The 22,331-nt window shown below is 28.1% G+C and overlaps 1 protein-coding gene across 5 annotated transcripts in view; it reads left to right on the top strand.

Annotated features, from left to right (window-relative positions):
- The window catches only part of LOC108561611 (colorectal mutant cancer protein), a 65,295-nt gene that overhangs the window by 29,463 nt on the left and 13,501 nt on the right, over nt 1-22,331 (top strand). For all 5 annotated transcript variants that reach the window (XM_017919629.1, XM_017919633.1, XM_017919630.1 and 2 more), the window contains exon 3: nt 18,211-18,352. In XM_017919629.1, the coding sequence (XP_017775118.1) occupies nt 18,211-18,352 (142 nt within the window). The remainder of the gene's footprint in view (nt 1-18,210; nt 18,353-22,331) is intronic.

The following is a 22,331-nucleotide window of genomic DNA, read 5'->3' on the forward strand; positions in this document are numbered from 1 at the left end:
AGAATAAATAAAGTTGTTATTTTTATTTAATAAAATATATTTAAATTATAAAAATATTTCTTATTTTTATTGTTGTGTGATTACAGAATAAATGAATTTGTAATGCAAACCGCAATGTTTTCTTTCCTTGAATTCACTTGGAAAATCTGCAGGAATAGCAAATACCAAATGTCATTCACGAAGATCAGGTAAAAGAAACGAGAACAAACAATGTGCAACGTGTTCTTCGTAAGAGTTACTTTTTTTTCAATTCTGAGAATTGTTAAGACTCTTATTACATTCTACTATTTATCAAAAGATCAAACATGATGATAGTATCCACAAGAGAGAGAAAAACTTAATGCAAAGATTAATTTATTTTGTATTCAATAGAAGTTAATACGTTGCTAAAGGCTGTTCGAAAACCGAAACGTTTTTCTATAAGAATTTAAAACAACAATTTATATGTAAAATCGTATGCATATTGTTTTTAGCGTTAATTCAATAAATATATAATGTTAATTTTAAGATTGAATTTTTTATTTAAAATTGAAAATGAGATGATACAGTCAATATTGAAGTGATTTCAATTATGCAGATAGTATAAATACGATTCCGAAGAAAATATGATTATTGTATGAAAAATATTATCGTGGAATGGAAATAACGTTGGTATAGAGAGGAAACCGAAATCGAACGTCGGGTATCGCATGCGAAAATAAACTTGAACCTTAATAAGAATCATAATAATGCCGCACGAGAAACCCATATCAATTTCATCTACCCAGAAGCGAAGCTTCCGATAGATCTCGTTAAAGAAATAAGCTGTTTCCTCGATATACAGAAGCAATTATATGTAAAATCATGCCAATATATTTCGTCTTCAAATAGTTCCGTTTTAAGGATCAACTCGTTCAATTAGTTAATTTTAGGTTTAAAAACAAATCAGAAATGTAGATAAAGCTACATTATATCAATGATTGTTTCCAATTACGTTGAAATATGTATTCAAATTAGTTGTGAATTGCAATAATAAATCTGTTCCTGACAGTGGAAATAATGGGAGCATAACAGGATCTTTCTCGACAACCGCATGCATACAATTCCTGCTCACGGTTTTGCTTTTGCTTTATTACCCCCCAGCTCAAGTATAGCAGTCTTTGGGATATTAAATAATGTATGTGCGTTATAGGCTGTTAACCTCTATTCCTTTAACAAAGTTAATTTGCGTGGGACTGAATCTCCGGAGGATTTATTGTCATTATTCCAGTGATTTAAATCCAGCAGTTTCATCTGCTGGTTAACTGAAATACTATATCGTAATTAGCTTCAAGCTTGTAGTAAATGTTGTAAACGTTCTCCCATAAATATTTCTAATGCATAATGTAATATACAAATTAAATGCATTTTAAAAAAAAGTAGTGATTTATATCGTAAACGTGACATCTACACTATTGCATGATTAATTCAGTGAGCTGTCGCTAAAGCTGAAATAATTTGAAAGTTTATAGCGGTTGGCTTTGGAGAGTAGCAGATGATATATGTCTGATCTCGCGGGGAAAGCAAGCCGTGCATGCATAAGAATACTCGCACAGGAAATATGGGAAGGAAAGGAATACAAACGTAAAAAATGTATATGCAATATAATTGCGAAGATGAAAGGAAGCATTCGTATTGTATACGGCTTTCCAGCAGTTCTAATATACGGTCAAGCTAAAAGGATATCAAACGAAGGAAAGGTCCGGAAATGCACAAAGGACTTTACATATCCTTTAAAAGATTACAGTGAATAAGCGCTGCGTTTCATATCTGCAGCATTCGGAAATTGTGAACCTGAATCCACAATTCTGGAAACATAATTAAAAACTTCATTAATGGAGAGAGTTTTTCATTTTTCACTTTAAAAAAATATTTGAGAAGAAAAACTTGTAAAATTTGTATATTATTTTTATAATTGCAAGTGCTGTGCATATACTGACTGATTCACTGTCGTTGCTAAACTTTGTCCTTCATTGCTCAATAGTAGAAAAAATATATGTTTTGCTTCCTTGCTTCAAGATTTGAAAATTATTTAACACCATTTACCATAAATGTTTAATTGCAAGTTTTATAATGTTTTGTAATATCTTCATCTTCTATTTTACTTTATTAAAATTAGGAATAATATTTGATACAGCAAATTTTTATAATCTGGGTTAAATGAAGAAAAAAATTCCAAATGGTCTTTTTTTTCAATTGATTAATTCTTTGCCTCGAATTCTGAATGTATATGTAATTTTGTATCAAAATGCAGGGTTCATTTTAATGAAAAAGAAGTTCAAATAATCCAATAACAAATGTTAATATAACATTTAGTATTAATTGCTTGCTTGAAAATTAATTAAAGCTATTTCACTAGAGTTAAACAAAAATGTATCTTATTATCTGTATAACTTTCAAAAATGTTTCTTAAAGCTCAAAGATAGTTTTATAAAATTCTGACAAATTTCACAAATCTTTGATTTCACTTATATTTATGCACATATTCATATTAAAAGATTATTTTTTAATTAATTTTGTCTGAACATTATTTTCGTAATAACTACAATAATAAGTTCGTAGGATGACATGTAGATGGCGCCTCTATCGACAAATCCATATCATTTTTTAGAAAGTACCAACCTTCAGACGACGCCTGTCAAAATTTAATGGCAATTTCACGTTTAGTTCACAATTTACAATGGTTTTAATGGCGCTACTTTAGTAATTTTCAAAACTATGGAAAAATCTGAATTTCGTGGGTTGATAAAACATTGCTTTTATTAAAATTGGAAGATATTGAAAATAAAGCTTACTGCTTAAGTTCAGAAAAATGGTTAACAATATTTTAATAAAATTACCCAAAAATGGATTGAAATTTTTTTAAATATGGACCATTTGTGTTAATTTTTCTGAATTAAGATGAACCTACTTCATGCGAAAATACGGTTTTGTTTGGTTAAGAAATTCATCTTTACAAAATTTACTTCGAAAAAACTTTTATATTTTCCACAAAAAAATAATAATATAAAGAAAAGATGAAATACTCCTACTTTTATTAAAAGTCTAATATGTTTTATAAAAAAAATATACTTCTTTTGAACTTTTAGATTAAATGTAGGAGAAAATATCAACTAAATAACTTATGTTCTCTAACTGCTTCCTGTTGAAAACTTTTACAGTAAATTTTAATGCGTATTCCGTGGTGTGTCATTGCCTAAAATAAAACCTTAAATGCGTTAAACATTATATTAAAGTAAAATATATAAATAAAGTTTTTTGCTACAAAAGGGATGAATATAGGTCAGGTTACTTTAATTAAAGTTATAAATAATGTGATGGAGTATTTGAAGATATTTTCGAATTGTTGGTGATTTTCCAAATAACGCATTTTCTTTTGGCACCGGAATACATTCTTGGCGAAAACAATACTATGAAAAAAATATGATTTAAACAAAGCTGATCTAAAAATGGACATGAAATGAAAATTCCAATTTCAATTTACAACGCACAATCAAATATAACGCACATTCTATATTTTAAGTTAAATGATAATAAAATTGAAATTAATGTTTTTGTAGTACTAACATGCACGCTTCAGAATGTTGGTGAGTTGTTAATCTGTCTGCAAGTACATTTATAGCTATAACATATGTATGATACGTTAAAATCTTTTATTACTTTCGAATATTTTTTCTTTAACTTAACTTTCATATGGGAATTCTCGTGTTATGATTAATTTGTAAGATATGTTCTTTCTCATAAAATTTGTCATTATTCATTATTGATTAACAGAAATAGATATTCACAGTATATTATTTCTTTTTTGTTATTGATTACTTGATTATCTGCTTAAAAAAATGATGAAATTTCTAATTTGAGACATGGTTTTATTTTTTTTAGTCGTGAGTTCTATATTTATTATATATAAAACTCATCAATTTTGTCTATACATATGACATAAATAGATAGTGTTTTGGACGAAGGACCAAGTTGCACGGTTGAATGGAAGAAATCTTACTTCTTACATTACGTTACTTAAACTATTCTCTACTAATGCTGTGCTTCTCCGTGCTTTACTATCCCGAGCTAAGTTTGCTCGCCAACTTCATGACGTACATTATTGCCACCTTTCATAGCCACTGTTGCGCTCAAACATATAGTTATATTAGGTGTTCCACAAGGTAGCATACTAGGTCCTGTATTTCCTCTATTTTCATATCATGGATAAAGTAATTAACTGAACTTACATATACTTATAAATACATTTTCTAGGAACTCGATGAGTTCATATCTGGTACATTTCTGCCTCAATGTCATATTCATATTGCGCAAATTAGTATTGAAAAATTATTTATCACATTCAACAGCCTTATTTTTATCACTTTATCCAAGTCCATGTAATCACCAAGTCTATTACATCTATATCTCTATACAACAAAGATTCCAACTTGCATTTTTATTCAAAATGAATATTTGTAATTGAAATCACAATAAATTTATATACTTTTACTATGAAAACATTCAAGTTAGTGTTATAATGAAAACAATCATTTATTAAATCCATCTAAAGATTGTAGCATTGTTTAAGAAGATTGTAGAAGATTTGAATTATATACATGAAATATAGATTAACACATTAATATTTACATATGTATGAGTATTTATGGACCAAAATAGGATTATATTACATTAAATAACATCTGGCCAAAGGTATTTCTTCTAATAAACAAGTAAATATGTATGAAATTATGAGATATATGATACTTAATTAAAAGCTACATTGATCCTCACTTTTAAGTACTTTTACTCGCCTTTTAATTTTAAATTGCTTAATTAAATGTACGTTAAAGAACAATAAAGTATAATTTTTAGAATGTACATAAAGCAAAATTAGCCTCTCATCTACGTAATCGGCTATTACTTAATTTGCTTATATGTCTGTTGAGCATATGCCCGTTGTTGACAATTTCTCACGTAAACCTATAAAATGTTTTACTGTTATGAAGATTTAATGCATTCATTGTAATTATATAAGAAATAACAATTAACAACTGCAGTGGTATTTCCTTATTTACAAAATGAACCTCACTTCTATAAAAAGAATTTCTCAAAATCATATACAGTTCCAAGACCATCAAATTGTTACAAAAATACTCTTTGTATACTTGGCTTTTCTAGAGCCTTGCTTAGGTCGATAAAGTGCTTCACATAAAGTGCTTTCGATGTTAGAACAAAGAAGTTTAAAGTAAAATATTGTATTACATCCTAAAAGTCTGATATTGATTTTTCTCACAATTTGGGTTTGTGAAGTTTTTTGAGAATTGATACTGAAGTTAGAAGATAGAAAGGAAAATATTGTATTACAACCTAAAAGTTTGTAAAATGTTATGTAATATGGATAGTTTACTTTAACTAAATTTGGGAAAAAAGGAAATTTAAAATAATATGTTTTATTAAATCTTAAAATTCCTAAATTTTGGATTGTAAACACTTTTTTTGGGTATATATTTTCATCTAAAATAAACTAAAAGGAAATCTAAAGTAAAATTAAACCCCGACAATCATCGGACAAAATATGATAGAAAATATAGTATTTTAAGAGTAAAAGAGTATTACATGCGAAGATATTTTTTGCAATTCCACGTAGAAACCATTACTTTTCTGCTTGGCTCGGCGAAAAAGTTCGAATCGTCCTGAGACGCACATACTGTTTATCTTTTCAATCTATTGGTTATCCTCTTATACGGCGATGAATTTTAGATTTGTCTGATTACTGAGGACATGGTTTGACGAGGACCCGTCTCGATGACTCGACGCAGCAGGTCGTTGTCCATTTGGCATTCCTCCAAGGAATTCGAAATATTAAGCTGCAAATCTATACAAATCAATGAAATCGCAACGAAATACGTGAATCAAGAATATATTGCCATAAATGGTATGTAAATATAAATGCGTGGCTGCAGTGTAAAATATAAATAATATATGTGTATATATATATCATTGACCGTTTGACCCATATATGGTACATGGCTGGCAAACTCACAGTTTTGTGATTACATCTTGATACAATGGAATTCCGAAGCGTTTATCATTCAAAATTGAATTATTAATGAAAATGAATTAGTTTTAATAATATCTATTATTTATAGCGCATATGCAAAATGCATATGCAATGAAATATTATTAATATACAGTAAGAAAAACGACTCGCAAAATGGATTAGTTTATATGTGGGAAATTGTTTCACTATACGAGTAAAAATCCGGAAATTTTGGGCACAGATTATGCTCGTTAAGTGCATTTACCTCAATATTTGATGAAAGCCCTAATTTTTCATATTATCTTTTATTAATTTATTTTACTATACTAGGGTTTGTTAGTTTTTAAAACCCGGATTTTCCAACTAAAAGGACGGTTTTTGATCCTAGACTTAAAATCTAAAAATTAATTAATTATATGATTGAAACATAAAAATTTGAAACCAAATCTTCATTAAGTTTTTGGTCAAATATTATCAAGATTATATCCAAACTATTAAATAGAAGATGACTGCGATGAAATATCTTCATGAACCTGAAGATGTGAATTTAGAGGGTTAATTTGCTTAATTATTTAAACCCAGTTTTCTAGCAAGTGAGAGTTTTTTTCTATTTCTGTAAATTTTGTATGTGCAATAGGTTCTTGTGAGCAATAGAAAATAAGTTGTAAAAATCCCTTTTCTCTATTTTTTTTGTGAAAATTGGAAAACCAGTTTAAACCGGTTTTGTAGAAAAGTTGAGATTCGAAAACCGGTTTTTTTTAGAAAAATCGAGTTTTGTATAAACCCTAGTGATTATAAAATATTAGAACAAAAATTAGTTTGATCAAAGAAAAAGTTTATTTTTAAGTGTTTAAATTCGCATTATAAAATAAAAAAAACGTTTTTAATCCGAAGTCGAACCATTTTATCCCGACTATTTTTTTCTATATCTCGCGACACACATGAACTGAACCTATAGTTAAACTTTTGCAGCATACTTAAATTATTATGATGTTTTTATTTCGATTTGTATACTTATATAAGTCTTAATTTAATTAATGATCGTTTAAAAATGTTCACAAATGTTTCTTGCAACTGAACACTCTGTAAATCCTTATAATAATAACACATAATCAATTTTTTTTTAAATGTGAAAATACATTCATTATTTATTATTTCATTCGAGTTTTGCACTGAACATCCATTATGTTTTCCAGTGTTGCGCGGAACCTAGTTTGGGAAACCCTTTGCTATATTATTAAAAATAAAACAGGGAATAATCGAAGAAATAAACAGCACAAAAGAGACTTTCAAGGACGAACAATTTGTATAAAGAAATTTTGAAATTTTAAACCGGACTATATTGAATCCGGACTGATCGACGCGGTACTATGCGAGATATAAATGTAAACTTTTTAAATTTTCACTTTGAATGAGTTGTATTTAAACAAAATTACATTAAATATTGCGAATTGATTTGATTTGATTTCATATTTAATATTACATTTATCATCATGCATTTCTGATTTACGAATAATTTATGTGATGTGCAATTAAGCAATTAATTAGTATCATGTGCGCTGCCAAGATAATTATATTTAAATTTAATTGTATTGATTAGTCAGCTTGATTTATATTTGCATTAGTTTTATAGTAATTGATTACATTGACGAAATATTATCTTGTTTTGTTGTTACGATATTAATCATCTAGTCATCTATTTGAATATTTAGGTATTATATATTGACATTTACTTAATTAAAAATTACAGAGACTATTGACAACACGTAAAGTTGATGATATGTTTAGTTGTAATGTCTCATGTTTTCTAGTTTTTAATTTATTTACAGTTTATTAAATTTATTTTTACGACTTTTTTTAACCCCTTGCGACTTAAACATAAGTTTTTCGAGGATATTTTTATGTGAATTTCTTAACTGAAAAAATACTGAAGATTACTTACTTTCTTAATGCCCTCCATAATTTTGGATTTCTAAACTTTTAGACTCAAAATTTTTCGAAAAAGAGTACGTTTTATGTTTATTTCTTTATAACTTTATACAAATTTAAAATTTTAATAATTATTATTTTTACCACGTAATAAAATAGAATTTTGATTATAATCTTAATTTATAGAAATTATATATATGGTTTCTTTAATTTATGTTTTTAATACACATTACCACACACTGTCTATAATGTAGTAATAAGATATAGCCCATTGCGTCTCTATTGGCACTTCAGTAACCTCCACAAGGGTTGAGCCCGTAGGAGGTATTTAATATCCCCTTACCACATACCTCTGAAGGATTTCCTTGATCCTCCAACTAAGGGTGCACCATTGCATTATACTACCCTTTATAGGGGATAAGACCTTATTAATATAACAGCCAACCAACTATGTATAAAAAAGTGTACAACCAAAAACAAAAAACAGATAATCAGGATATTCTGTTTGAAACCAGACTTTAAAACCGTACAAAAGAGATTTGCATATATAAAAAAACAAAGTAACAATATTTATTTTGAAATTGACCAAGTTGCGCAGGTGAATGGAAGAAATCGTTTGGGGGTTTCAAATTTACTACTTCGTACATACTGGGTATTATACTACGTTACTTATTATTCTCAACTCTACTTAAGACTATACTTCACTTAATACTATACTACTAATAATTTTGACTACTCTCTAAAACTGTCTTAATACTATTCTTCGCCATGCTTAACTCTTTCGAGCTAAACTTTCCTCTCCAACTTTAAGGTGTAAATTGTTGCCGCCATTCACAACCACTGTTACGCTCAAACAGGTTCTAAAGTAGTTTTCTGACGTTTTATGACGAAAATATTAAATTAGACCAATTTTTAATTAAAAGAAACTTGTGTGATAATGATATAGTAGGTTAATGCTTTTTACAGTTTAAATATCCAATGAAAATATAAAAAAAGATAAAAATAATCTCGAATCTAATTATAAATTTCTAAATTTTACTTGATTGGGCAAGATAAAAATAATTATTTAAATATATTTATATTAAATATGTAAAAAATAATAACTACATTTATTTGTAATTCATGCAATAAATTACAATTTAACAACTATATTACATTAAAAAAGTATAAGGTAATATATTGTATTTATAGCTAAGAATAAATCAAAGGATTAAATGTAAATAGCAAACAAACAGTTTATTCGAGCATATCGATTATGTTTCTTAGTTTTGTTTTTATTCTCGTTTTTGTTAAACAAACTTCCGAGAAACGATATTTACGTAATGGCAATGTTGTTCGTTTTTTAACAAACATATTTTATTGCAGATAATATTTGCCGTCTTGGGTACGGCATTGTTTGCACCTCCCCCAAGTGAACGCGTTTCCTCCATATTCTATTACAAAACGTTTTCATAAAGCTTTTTTTATTGTACGTGTAATATCCGGTTGCACTCGTCCCATTATTGAAAGTCTATACCTCAGAAAATGATAATTACAAAAAAATTCTTTAATTTCATATTTTGATTGGATTTCATATGTTGGACTAAAATAAACAATATATATTAAAATAATTATATAAATAATTTCAGACTTTGAATCTAAAGACCACAGCTATAACCCGCATAGTACGGCTTAGATCCATTCTGATTCAATATAGTCCGGTTTTAAAATTTCATAATAAACTAAATTTTAATTAAATAAAATAAAAATAAATCAATAAAAAAAATCATTTTTTTTTTAATTAAATTTCAACAATATTTGTAGTAAAAATGTAGTTTAAGCTTAAATCGTATAATAAGTGAATTATAGTGATTTAGATACAAAAACTGATCAATATATATACTTGAATGTAGGTTTATGTTTATACTTATTTTATGTTTCCAATTGCAAAATGGAGATTACATAAAAGTACCAACCAAGTAGTTAAGTCTGCTTCAATTTAAATAGTGACACAAATGTGCCGATTAATGGGTTAAAGTCTTCGATTTATCTGGTTTCAAACAGTCCGGAACGGATTACACGCACTATGCGAGGTATTACTGTATATATAATATTTATAAATGTATAGTTTTGGATAATGAAAAACGAATAATTATATAAGTGATGTTAAATTTTAACTTGATTATTTATTTATTTTTTGTATGAAAAGTAATTATATTATATATGATTTATGTCACCCACTTCCAAACTTTTCAGTTCAACATTATCTCGGGTTTAGTGTCGTCTATGTAGAATGCGAAATTCTGCGAGGCGTCGAAATTAACTTTAATCAAGTAAGATTTCCAAGTTGATATTTAAAGCTTTGAAGAGACGTGCAAAACTTATTACATTATTTCGTATTCTCTCTATGATGAAATCATACATGTTATACCTTATTCTATTTTATAAAAATTACATATTTTATTTTCTAATAAGCATATTTTTAATTTGGTTCCATTAAATTAATTTTTATTAAAAAAATATTGGATTATATTTCTGTCATATGTTAGCCACTAATGACTAGTAAATTGTAGAAAAAAAAACCTTTTTTCTATACATTACAAATTTTCAATTCAAATGTGGTAATTTCAATTGCTATAGTTTAGAAGAACCAAAAGAACTTGCTACAAATTTTTGTATTTGACGAGAACTAAATTGTATATTTTATTATTAATTACAACATTATCTCTAATTATGCGACATCGATCATTCACTATAGTCTGGTTTTAAAATTTCAAAACAAACAAAAAGTTTAATTGAAAAATTTTCTTTTTGTGCGGTTTATGTTTATATGTATTTACTTCTTCGACTAGTCCGGTTTCAAACACATCGTACTATGCGAGGCGTTACTGCATAATGTAAATACATATTCTTCACAACCAATTTTCTTATAATGTAGTCAATCAATTATGTAAAACTACAAATTGGAATTGAACTTGTTACATAGTTAGAAAATTCTTACATCATTTGAAATTAGCATGATGTTGAAAAGGAATGTTGAAATGTAAGGAAGCAGTGATTACAAGCAACAACGGTCCATTGTTTATCAAATTGTACACGTTGCTCAATATTGTTCTTTAAACGGATACCGATTTCAGGAGTTCTACTCCGTTGCATATTTAGGACTCGAAAATTAAACAGCAATAAATCTTGTTGTTTTTTTTGTTTCCAATTTGTATCATTTCGACATCAGTAATTGCGTAATTGGAAGAGCTGTTTGCATTTTAGATGCAATTTACAGGCACTACATAATAATGGAGACGATTTGCTAAATTAACTGGTCCTAATTTGCATAACTCTCAATACCCATTTCAGTAGCTTGATCAACCTTGCGGTTAATTAACTGACTAGGAGTGCTACATCCTAACACAGCGGTAACCATGCGTTGAAAACATGATTTGGGATAATCAAAATTGGTGATTAAGTTTGTTGACGATTTCTATATCAATATTTAATTATTTGAATAAATAAAGGGAAATTTTTCCAATTTCTTGTTTTAATATATATCTCTACGATTATTAAGGATTTTTTACCTGCCATATTACTTTATTATGATTTAAGTCTAACTCTAAACTAGCATTTTCAACATATGTGCGAACTAATATTGGGACACGTCAAATTTTTACTGGATCTTGAAATGACAGCTGTCAAAGTGTCAGATGTATGTTTATTATAAAGAATTTAATTGTAGCACAACTACAAACTAATGTTGGGTCACACGGCAAGAAGGTTGAGAAACGCAGTTCTAAATTATAAAAAAATAGCTACCTTTAATTATTTTTAATTTATAACAATTAATACCTTGTCAGTTTTTTATTTAAATATTACATTAATATCATACTTTGCATATTTATTAGATAATACTAATTTTATGTTATTTATTTGTGTCAATTATTTCTAAATTTACCATTTTCAAAGAAAGCATTATTATTATTTGAAAAATAAATGAGTTTTTATCAATGAAATAGTAATTAGTAAGAATAAAAACTTGTATTAAGTACATATAATAATAGGCGACAAAATAGGACAAAGGCGCGCAGTAAAACAATCACGTCAAATGCACAAGTATGCATTCCATTATTCTGAAAGTTGATTAAATTATGTTTTCATTCAACGTTTAAAAGCTTCATAATAAATATATTTTCTCATATATTTATAATTGCTTGTTGTGAATCTTACATTAATACACTTGTGGTAATGTTCTCTGTACACAACTTATAACCATTTATTTCTATTAGGAACGAACAATTGCGTGCATTTTGTGCTCAAAAGTTTACACGCATTTCTTGAGAGCTTCCGACTAATGGAAATCTAAAGTGATGCAAACATGTTAAAACCCTTAAGGCTATTAATGTCAGTTTTATAGCACTAACATTTTCTACATAAATAATAGTTCTCAATTTGAATGTTTACTACAATATTCCAATATAAATCTCACATTGTTATTTACTCTTCTTTGTTAATATGCAATTTATTTTTGCAAGAAATTCTGTAAATTATATAGCTCTGGGTATATTATATTAAAGTATTGAAAATTAATAATGATAAAAATTTGATGCAATATTTTGAAACCTCTTTCTCATTATAGCAATATATTGCATAGTCCGGTTAGAAATTTTCAAATTTTAATTGAGTAAAATAAAACTTAGTGCGTTTTATTTTTTTCTTTGCATTTAGTTCATTTCAAATAAAACCGATTTTCCGGACTATGTGAGATATTGATGTATTTATAATATTGATATTATCGAGTAAACATTCATGCATAAATAATTAGACCATTTTATTATTAGTTTTTTTTTAAGTTTTAACAATTTTGTAATCATATTTGATATAATAATATATGTCACTTAATATCCAATTATTTCACTTTCAAGGTACATTTTTATACTGGTGTATTCTCATTTTTTTTTATTGATAAATGTACTTAAATGTTTTTTTGACAGATATGAATATTTTTTATTGTTGTTGCATATTAATTTGACATATGAATTTTATCTAATTTTCTAACATTAATATGACATTGTTTTGACAGACTTATATAAATGAATATTATCAAATTTTCTAACATATGAATATTATATATTTTTGTAACAAATTAGTTAACCCTTTCCAGCCCAAATTTATTTAAAAAAAATGTTTTATTTAAATCTTTATAAAAGCACTTACTTAATCATAAAAAAATATTTTACCTGTTTTTTTTTCATTATTCAATATTACCTACTGTTAAAAATACATCTTCAATTTACATTAGTTGCATCCAACAGTTTTAATCGTCGAAAGAAAAAAAATGTATTTAAAAATTAATGATTCCAATTGGAATTACTGGAATAGACTGTTTGAAAGGTTAATTGAAAAAAAAAATTGTTTATTTATTTCCATATTATTAGGATATTTTTTTAGCTTAGATCTTTTTACGTTAGATATTTTCTATAATATTTATACGAGTTTGAAGAAGGACAAAATAACAACAATATTTGTGAACGTGCCTGGCCTTCTGTATATTTTCATTTGGATTGCTCGTAAATAGTGTGTTATTTTGGCGCTAAATCTAATTTAATAGTTATCGAATGCGATATAAAATAGTGTGACATCAGTTTAATGAGCATCTGACAATGTGTCGGTCGCGATGTCTGCACGTAATATCGAAGCAGCCGTAAAATGCGGCACGTTATCCAAGCGCATTGTGTGCATGCATTATTATGAAAGGCTTCGCATTCTAGTCAGGATCGTTCCTCGTTCGACTAGGATATCAAATTGACGTACACTTAGCAGCTTCTACTTGCACAGAACGTTTCTTTCATCCACTTAGGAAACGGCAAAGACAAAGCGGCCACTTTGTATATTAACGACTTTATGTATTTATTTATCTTGTTTAGGCGCCCGGTTTTAAAATAGAACGAATGGGGGAGAAAGAGACTCAGCACAGCTCCATTACAAAGTGAATTACACAACCGACTCGCGATGCGAAACATCAAAAGACCTACTATATACAGGGCGATTACACAATAATTGAACACTTACACCAAAAAAATCCATTACTTTCAATAGAGTATACTAACTATTTACGTTCACAAACAAATACAAAGTGATAGTCCTTATGAATTATATAATTAAATTTGTTTTATAAATTTTCTCTATATTTAAAATATATTTTAAAACATATTTAAAAATTAATGTTTTTAAATATGTTGTATTCGGAAGAACTTGGGAACTTTGTGTACACTATGGAACAAGATTCAACAGTAAATCTTGAAGTTCGAAGAAAATCCGTTCAGGAGCGTTCGCCATTTGAGGTTTCAGAAGACACTTCAACTTTCGAGCCATTGTTCAAGTTTCAAAAGTAAATTCTTGAAAATATTAAGACTGCTTTATAGTACATATCATTAATATACATTTAAAAGTATTCTTAAGTTGTGCGACAAGAATTTCCATAAATGTAATTAATAAAAATAATAATAATTTACAATTATAAAATTATTATATGTATACAACTTGCACTCACATACCGTACAAACTTGATAATACGTACGTTCGATATACATACACGAATATAAATTGCTGTCTGGTGCTAATATAGAGAGCAGTCACACTATGTAATTGAATGTTGTTCAAGGAATCTGTCTTGTTTTTAAAGAACATTGCAGTATGTCTAAAATAAAATTGAAAAATATAGACTGTTTGAAAGGTAAGCATAATTCTTATATACTAGGAATTATGTTCACCTTAGCCAGTGTACGTTAACATGGTCGTTGAGTACGTTCGGGCGAATGAAATGTCATCAAAAATCGTAAATACAATTTTAACTTATATTAAAAGTGTTTTTGCAAGTAGTAATGTATATGATACTTAGCAAGTATTGCCTATTGAAAGTCTATATGAAGATATTGTACAATAATTTATGAAACACCCTGTATTTTAAATATGCGGAGGTTTACATGTAATTAATGCTGGCCGAGCAGAAAGTTCGTTCGTTCGTTTCATTTTTATTTTCGGCTGTGAGGGGAGGAGGCTGCAAAACTTTTACAACATGCCAAAAATTAGTCCCGCATCTCGTCGGGGATGCGGACGGATCTAATTTGCATCTTAAAGATCCCCCAAGAACAGCCAACAAGAGCATCACCATTGTTGGTTGGGTCGAAATTAAGCAAAGGGCGTTACGCCATTTGATATTCCTTAAGCATTGCGCCCTGTGCCCGTGTTTCGTGTTGCGATGTGTTTTCAGCATCAAATCGATTTTCCATCCGGTCTGACCTAGAACTGCGCCCAACCTACACCAACCCGATCCCGGGGGGAGGCGAATTTTTATTATTATACAATGGTATAGGCATATACGATTTTTTTTTAATTGAACTTTTTAACTGCTGTTGCTTATTGTTTCTGTACACCATTTATGTCGTCATACTTTATTTATTGGTTAAAGTTTAAACTTTTTTTAATAGAAGAGAAGTACAATACTGTAATAAATCTTTTTTTGTAATAATACAGTTATTTTCAATGAAATGATTTAGTTGTTAATTATTTTACTGGATTCATTGCAATACATTTTCCAAAAAGTAACCTAATAATAAAAACATTCTGCATTACATTCTGCAAATAGTAACGTTATTACAATCATTGTATGTATTAAAGTCCTTGTTTTTACACTTGTTTGTATCACTAGCGAGATGAATGATCACAGGATTCATAGTTTACATATCCAAAATATCAAAATCTGATTAGAATTACTCATATTTCATACATGAAACGTTAGTTGGTATTTTATTTATTATACATATTACATTGTATAATATATTGTTTCCCGTTTACTTTCTTGGTTAGTATATAACATTGTTTTTTAATGATGCAATTATATGTTAAAAGTACAGGTCTTTCAATATTACATAATTCAGAAAGAATACCACAGTTACTAATATTTTAGTATATTGATGATTGTTAAAATTTTATACATATATTATTGAAGGATTATTTGAAAAATAGTAAATGATATTTATAAATTAGTTTTTTTTTTTTTTTTTAATCACACTTCTAAAGTTTCTACAAAATTTGCATGTTTTACCGAATATTTAAATATTTGAACGCAATAGTTGAGTAAATTTCTGTACTCTCAAAGATTAACACTTTGATTATGAAAGTTAAACATCGTTTGTCGCGGATTTGTGAATGGGTGATAAACGGTGCCATCTGTTAATAGAAGACAGATATTTGGTAGATTACTTTTTAGAATATAGTTTTTATTGCAATATTTGTTATTTATTTGACTTAATTGTTAAAATTATTGCATAATTGAGAAATGTCCTCGTATTTAAATTTTTAATAAAATTTTATCATTTTTAATCATACCTTCAAAGTTTCTACTAAATTTGCATTTTTTTACAGACAATCAAATATTTTAATTTAACGATTATTTGAATAGGTGATAAACATAACTGTAATTTAGTAGACTTATTAAAGTAAACAATATATTTTGTATTCGTCTTATAAATTTAATGAATACAATATTGTTAGATGTATATTTTATACATTTAATTTCATTCATATTACGGATAAAATATAGTACCTTTTGGTATGTTATTCGTTAAGAAGAAAACCACCTAGTTATTATCTACTACAATAATATTGCATTATAAAACTTTCACATTAAGAAATTCAATTTGTTTTACATAAATATTGATTTACTGATTTAAAATAATGGTGACAAAGAGTTCGTGATAGAAGCATAAAACGTTTATACAGGAAACAAAACAAGAGAATTGTGTATATGTGCAACATGACTGATTGTTGTTGGTATTGAATTACACGTGCATATTCTAAGTTCACTTATAATAAACAGTGACTTTTATTACATGTTCTTCAATTACTCAGAGAAGGTTAATTAATAACAGTTGAATCACGTTTAAAGAGAAGAAAACAACATCAGGAAATATCATCTCTTTTAATTATACTGAAGAATGTTTGTTGAAGTATATTATTACACGTTATTCTCAAATGATTTATATTATTAATTAGAATGCAGCAATATCCCATATAGACTGGCTTCAATGAGTCCTGTTTCACTGTAGTCCGGTTTGAAAATTTCAACTCAAAATTGATCAAAATAAAAAATCAAAATTTAGTACACATTTTTTTTTTCGTATCTCTTCATAAATATCTCATTTCTTTTTTGATTAAGTTAATGGTGATTAAGAATTAATTCTACTATATTATATCATATTATCTAATCCTATAAGTAACACCTCACTCAATAAGTTCGTAGAATGACTAATAAAACAACTTTTGTGCAATATTCGACTTTATTCATCGGAGACTTTGTTGATGAATAAAGTTGAATATTGCACAAAAGTCACTGCTTCAAGAGTGATACATTCATTCCAACGCTTCTCTAACATTTCGATATCATTTCTCTACTATTTGTCTCGACGGAATAATAACACTTATCAAGCCATTACTTTGCTTGGGCGACTAATAGCCGAATGGTTAAGTCGCCATACCACGATTGAACCCGCTACGGTTCGAATCTTGGTCAAGCCAGGCCCTTTGTGGGCCCTGTCAATGCTTGCAGCAATAGGGCCATCGTTCGTCACAGATGGACAGTGAAATGAATGAGGTTCAGCATATGGACCTTCAGCCAAGTCAATGGACAATGACAGTGTTAAGGATAGTAGCAGATTCACAGTGAAAGGAAATAGTGGAATCGCAGAACATCAATTTACTACTGAAGTTAACCTACAGACGAATTTTTTTTTTTTTAATCATTATAATGGTAACTATCCACCCGGAAAGATTATCCATTTAATGTCAACCGCGATCTTAAATTGACTGAATGTTCACATTGATGAACAGATTGTGAATAAAATTACACGACATAAAAAAATACTTTGGTTGAACGAAATTTTGACAGGTGTCGTCTGAAGGTTGGCCATCTATGTCATCCTACGAACTTATTGAGCGAGGTGTTATATTTAGGTAGCTGTAGCTTCATTTCAAGGAAACAGAAAGTATTTATTTAAATTAATGTATACAATATTCAAATATTACACTAGAGTTCAATTAATACGCGATTTCATTTAAATATGTAGTATGTAAATACATTAAATACCCCAGTGTGTGAAATGTTCATGGGTTGTAACCTAATATTAAATGTACATTAAATCACCCAACCGTTGAGAACATTCGAACTATTCATCCATCAACTTCTTGTAATCCAAACTTATATTATCCAACAGGAGAGATTGCAGCAGCAACTGGACGAGCAGGCGCAACGGTACGAAGAGCAACTCACGGAATTGCACTCCGTGATTGCGGAACTGACCCGGAAGTTGCATCAGCAGCGGACGATGGCCATCGCCGAGGAGGATGAGACTTCCGGTGAGTGATTTATGATTAAATCTGATCTATTAATATACGGAATGCGGCACGAGAAGAAGTCAACGCAAAACGAAGAACAAAAATATGAAACCACCAAAAAAAATGTATGCGCATTCCTGGTGTGAATTGATATTTCTATTTCCAAACGTAACGAGTATCTTGATTTATTGCGACGCTATTGCGTTACGTTATGGTAGTGCACTATTGCAGTTTTACGCAACGCGAAAACAGTTAAACGTTGAATTTACATCTCATGTAGACGGGGGAGAGCATCGTTTATTCAGTTAACGTTTCAATTGCGAACTCCGACATGCGATAATTGCCAATGTTTATCTTAAACGTTGTGGATTCTCTCGTCGTTTTCCCCTCCATTAACGGATTAAAGTGTTAATGCGTGAGAAATTCTTAGTCATAAGTCATCCATCTCTATGATGATGCATCAAGACGGGATGGTTATTATTATTTATCACATATTGTTAACATTTCCCAGAATATTTCACTATATAATTTCAAATTATAGTTTTCACTATAGTCTAAAATAGTTTGAACATTTTACAAGATTATAAATTTTAATTGAACAAAAAAATTATTAAAAAAATATTTTTGTCCAACCACCCATATGAGGCCCAACAAAAAATCGTAAACTTAACTCTATATAGAATTGCTTCTAATAATATAAATAAAATTTCAACAATTTTTAGTTTATACAGTCAATTTTCTTTTTGTGTGGTTTTAAAATTCCTCCGTTAGTTCGGTTACAAACAGTCCGGGATTTAGCGCAACTTGCACTATATATTCCTGTATTGACATTATTAAAAATATAGAAAATTCCTTCAATATTGTTTTAAATAACTCCAAAATTGCAATTTTACACTCATTTGAAGAAATTTTATTTTTTTTTGTATTCAGTATTAGAAAAGCAATTACATTTGTATATAGTTATTGGTTTTGTTAAGATAGAAAACGTTTAATAAATATCAATGTCAGATTCAGTGAGTACGGTAGATGATCTGGCATTTTCAGTGCAACTTCTTAAGTGGAAGCGTCGTTCGGCTGTAAAATAATGTCAAGTCTTGTAAAACTATTGTCTATTCTTTTTATAGTGCCGTCATTTTTAGATGTTTCCAATCCACTTGAACTATAGCAATTTGTGATGTTCAATCAATCGTTATTATATTATTTTTATTGAATAAGTTTTTTAGTAAATCTTGTACGAAATATAGTAAAATTAAACAATTGTAGACTAAATTTATGAAATTATTATTAAATTTATTTGTTCTTTTAAAAAAAACTAATGACCAAAAAAAATTAAATTAATATATGTTTTTCAATAAATCTGTATCTGATTGTACATAAAAAATAAAAAAAAATAATTTCAAGAAGTCAATAATACTATTTACATACTTTAATACATCAAACTTTATACTAAAAAGTTTGATATTTGATTGTAAATGTATATTTGGAATATATAAAAATAAAACAACAGAATCTATACATTGATATAAACATTGATCGTCGATACAATCCAGTTGAAAATAGAAATATAGATTTGTAAATGCATTTTTAAAATAGATTCATGCATCGATCATATAGAACCGGAAATTAAAACCCATGTTTCGAAATATCAACTACAACTATTATTATAAACGATCAATGTTATATAACTATGTGCAATTCTTAACTGAGTTGCCTTTTCTTTAATTACTTGAACTTTGAAATTGATAATTTCCAATTAACACAAATGTTATAAAATGGCTCATTAAATTGAATTTATTGATGTTAATTTCCTAGTAAACTAAAATCATGGAGTTGAATTTACTAACTGCACAATGCCATTCGTATAGTAAACTCTAGTTTAGAATTTAATTTACTAACTGCACACATGTACAATAAAACCTGTTTTTGTGCGGTAGATAGGGACCGCATAAAAGAAACCGCACAAGAAAATATTTGAAATTTTCATAAATTCTTACATATAACAAATAACTTTGTATAATACATTATAGAAACTTTTTTATGTGGTGGAATATAAAAAAATCGCACTTGGAAAATACGTCAATGATTTACGACATACAAGAGAAACTGCATCCAAACAAAATAAATAATTAAATTACAGATGGAAACATTTTAAAAACATTTAATTTCTTATATGGAGAAATTATCAAAATGCACATACATAATTCACTGCTACTCGTGTTAATCTAAAACGAAGATGCTCGTTGAATTGGTTCAAAATCGACTAACAGAATCGTCTGAAGGCTGTACATATGCACGCTGAAAACATTACAATGCGTTGGAACGCCGTTGGAATTCATGTACCGTATAAAAAAGGACCGCACAAAAACAGGTTCTACTGTACACATTTATTCATGCTATTCGCCTAGTAAACTAGAATTGAAGAATAAAATTTACTAATTGCTAATATATAAAACTTAAGATACTAATTGAGTTAATGCACTTTACATCATCTTGATTTCCATAGAAAATGTTACATTTGAGTCGTTTATAACTTATTTTTAAACGAAATTGAATTATTTGTAACAGTTCTTGGATAAACTCCAATTATTATAACATCTAAACGAGGTTTATGACTTTTGTACACATATGAAATCGCTTTATGGGCTAATTACATTAGAACTAGGTCAAGTCTGAACAAATACTTTAATTAATTTCTCGAGTGCTTTGCTCATTTGCGATTATGTAACACAAATTTTATTATTTTACAAAATATTTTTTTATAAATTTATTGTAAATATTATTTAAACGGCAAAAAAATCATTTAAAGTATATTTATATTATTACATCAAAATATTTACAATTAATTTTCTTAACCGGACAGTTTCAAACCTGACTAATCGAGGAAATAAATAATGCTTATAAAAAAAACTATTTTGTGTAATATTTGTTTATTATTTAGTTTATTTTGAAATACGTGAAGAATTTATATATATGTTCATAAAATATGAATATATGAACTTCTATGTTTTATGGAGTGCTTAAAGATTTAATGTTGACTGTATAATTGTAGATGTATAAATATAAATGATCAAATTATGTTATTGAAATGTAATGATGTAACTGGCATTGAATATTATTTTAATTAAACTGAATTGTATAAACTCTAATTACGCTTGTTTTCAAAACAATTTAACAGATGGAGTTGCAATTCTGTGCCAAACGCCCACTACAACTACATTCAAACATTATAAGATTGAACTACGAAAACGGTTTTACTTGTGAAAGGAAACAATTATTCCACGAATAAGTCGATATTTTTGATTAAGTATTAAATACCAATTGATGATTCATTATGATTAATAATTCATCTATATTTCACAAATTTCCTTCCTTCTGCTTGGTTTCTGTTTACAAATCTGAAGAAATGGATAATTGGAATAAAAAAAATAGTTAGTTTTTCTCATACGTACACTTTTTGATTATAAATGTACTTCTGTTCTATTCAGATTATATTTTTATCTTGTAAAATACTTTTTAGATGTTCCTAATATCACGATATGACAAAATTGAATTATGTAAGCGTAAAAATGTGTACGTACGTTTGAACATCGAGTACAATATAACTACATTCATTTATATGTGAATTCAGACCGGTGATTGTACGATAACTGAACGTAAACTATAATCATATCTAAATGTTTATTATTATTTTGAAGTTTCGTTAGATATCGATAAACATGAACAAATATGTTCATGTTTATCAAAATGTATTTGTCTCAGTAATCATTCACATTAGAGCACTTTTACAATTTGCCTGAAATTGACCTCACGAAATGTCTTGAATATTACTCGTTAAACATCACGTGAGACAAAATAAAGTATAACCGATTGGGCTTAAAACAAGAATAATCGTATATAATAAATCGAATGTCCGACGGTGCACTGCGTTTGCTCGAGTTGATTACCGGCTTTGCCGCAGAGGAGGAGGAATTGATAGATTAACATGAACGTCGAAACAAAG

Source organism: Nicrophorus vespilloides, unplaced genomic scaffold (genome assembly GCF_001412225.1).
Source record: "Nicrophorus vespilloides isolate i.1.1-1 unplaced genomic scaffold, Nicve_v1.0, whole genome shotgun sequence".
In the NCBI taxonomy this organism is placed as follows: Eukaryota; Metazoa; Arthropoda; class Insecta; order Coleoptera; family Silphidae; genus Nicrophorus; species Nicrophorus vespilloides.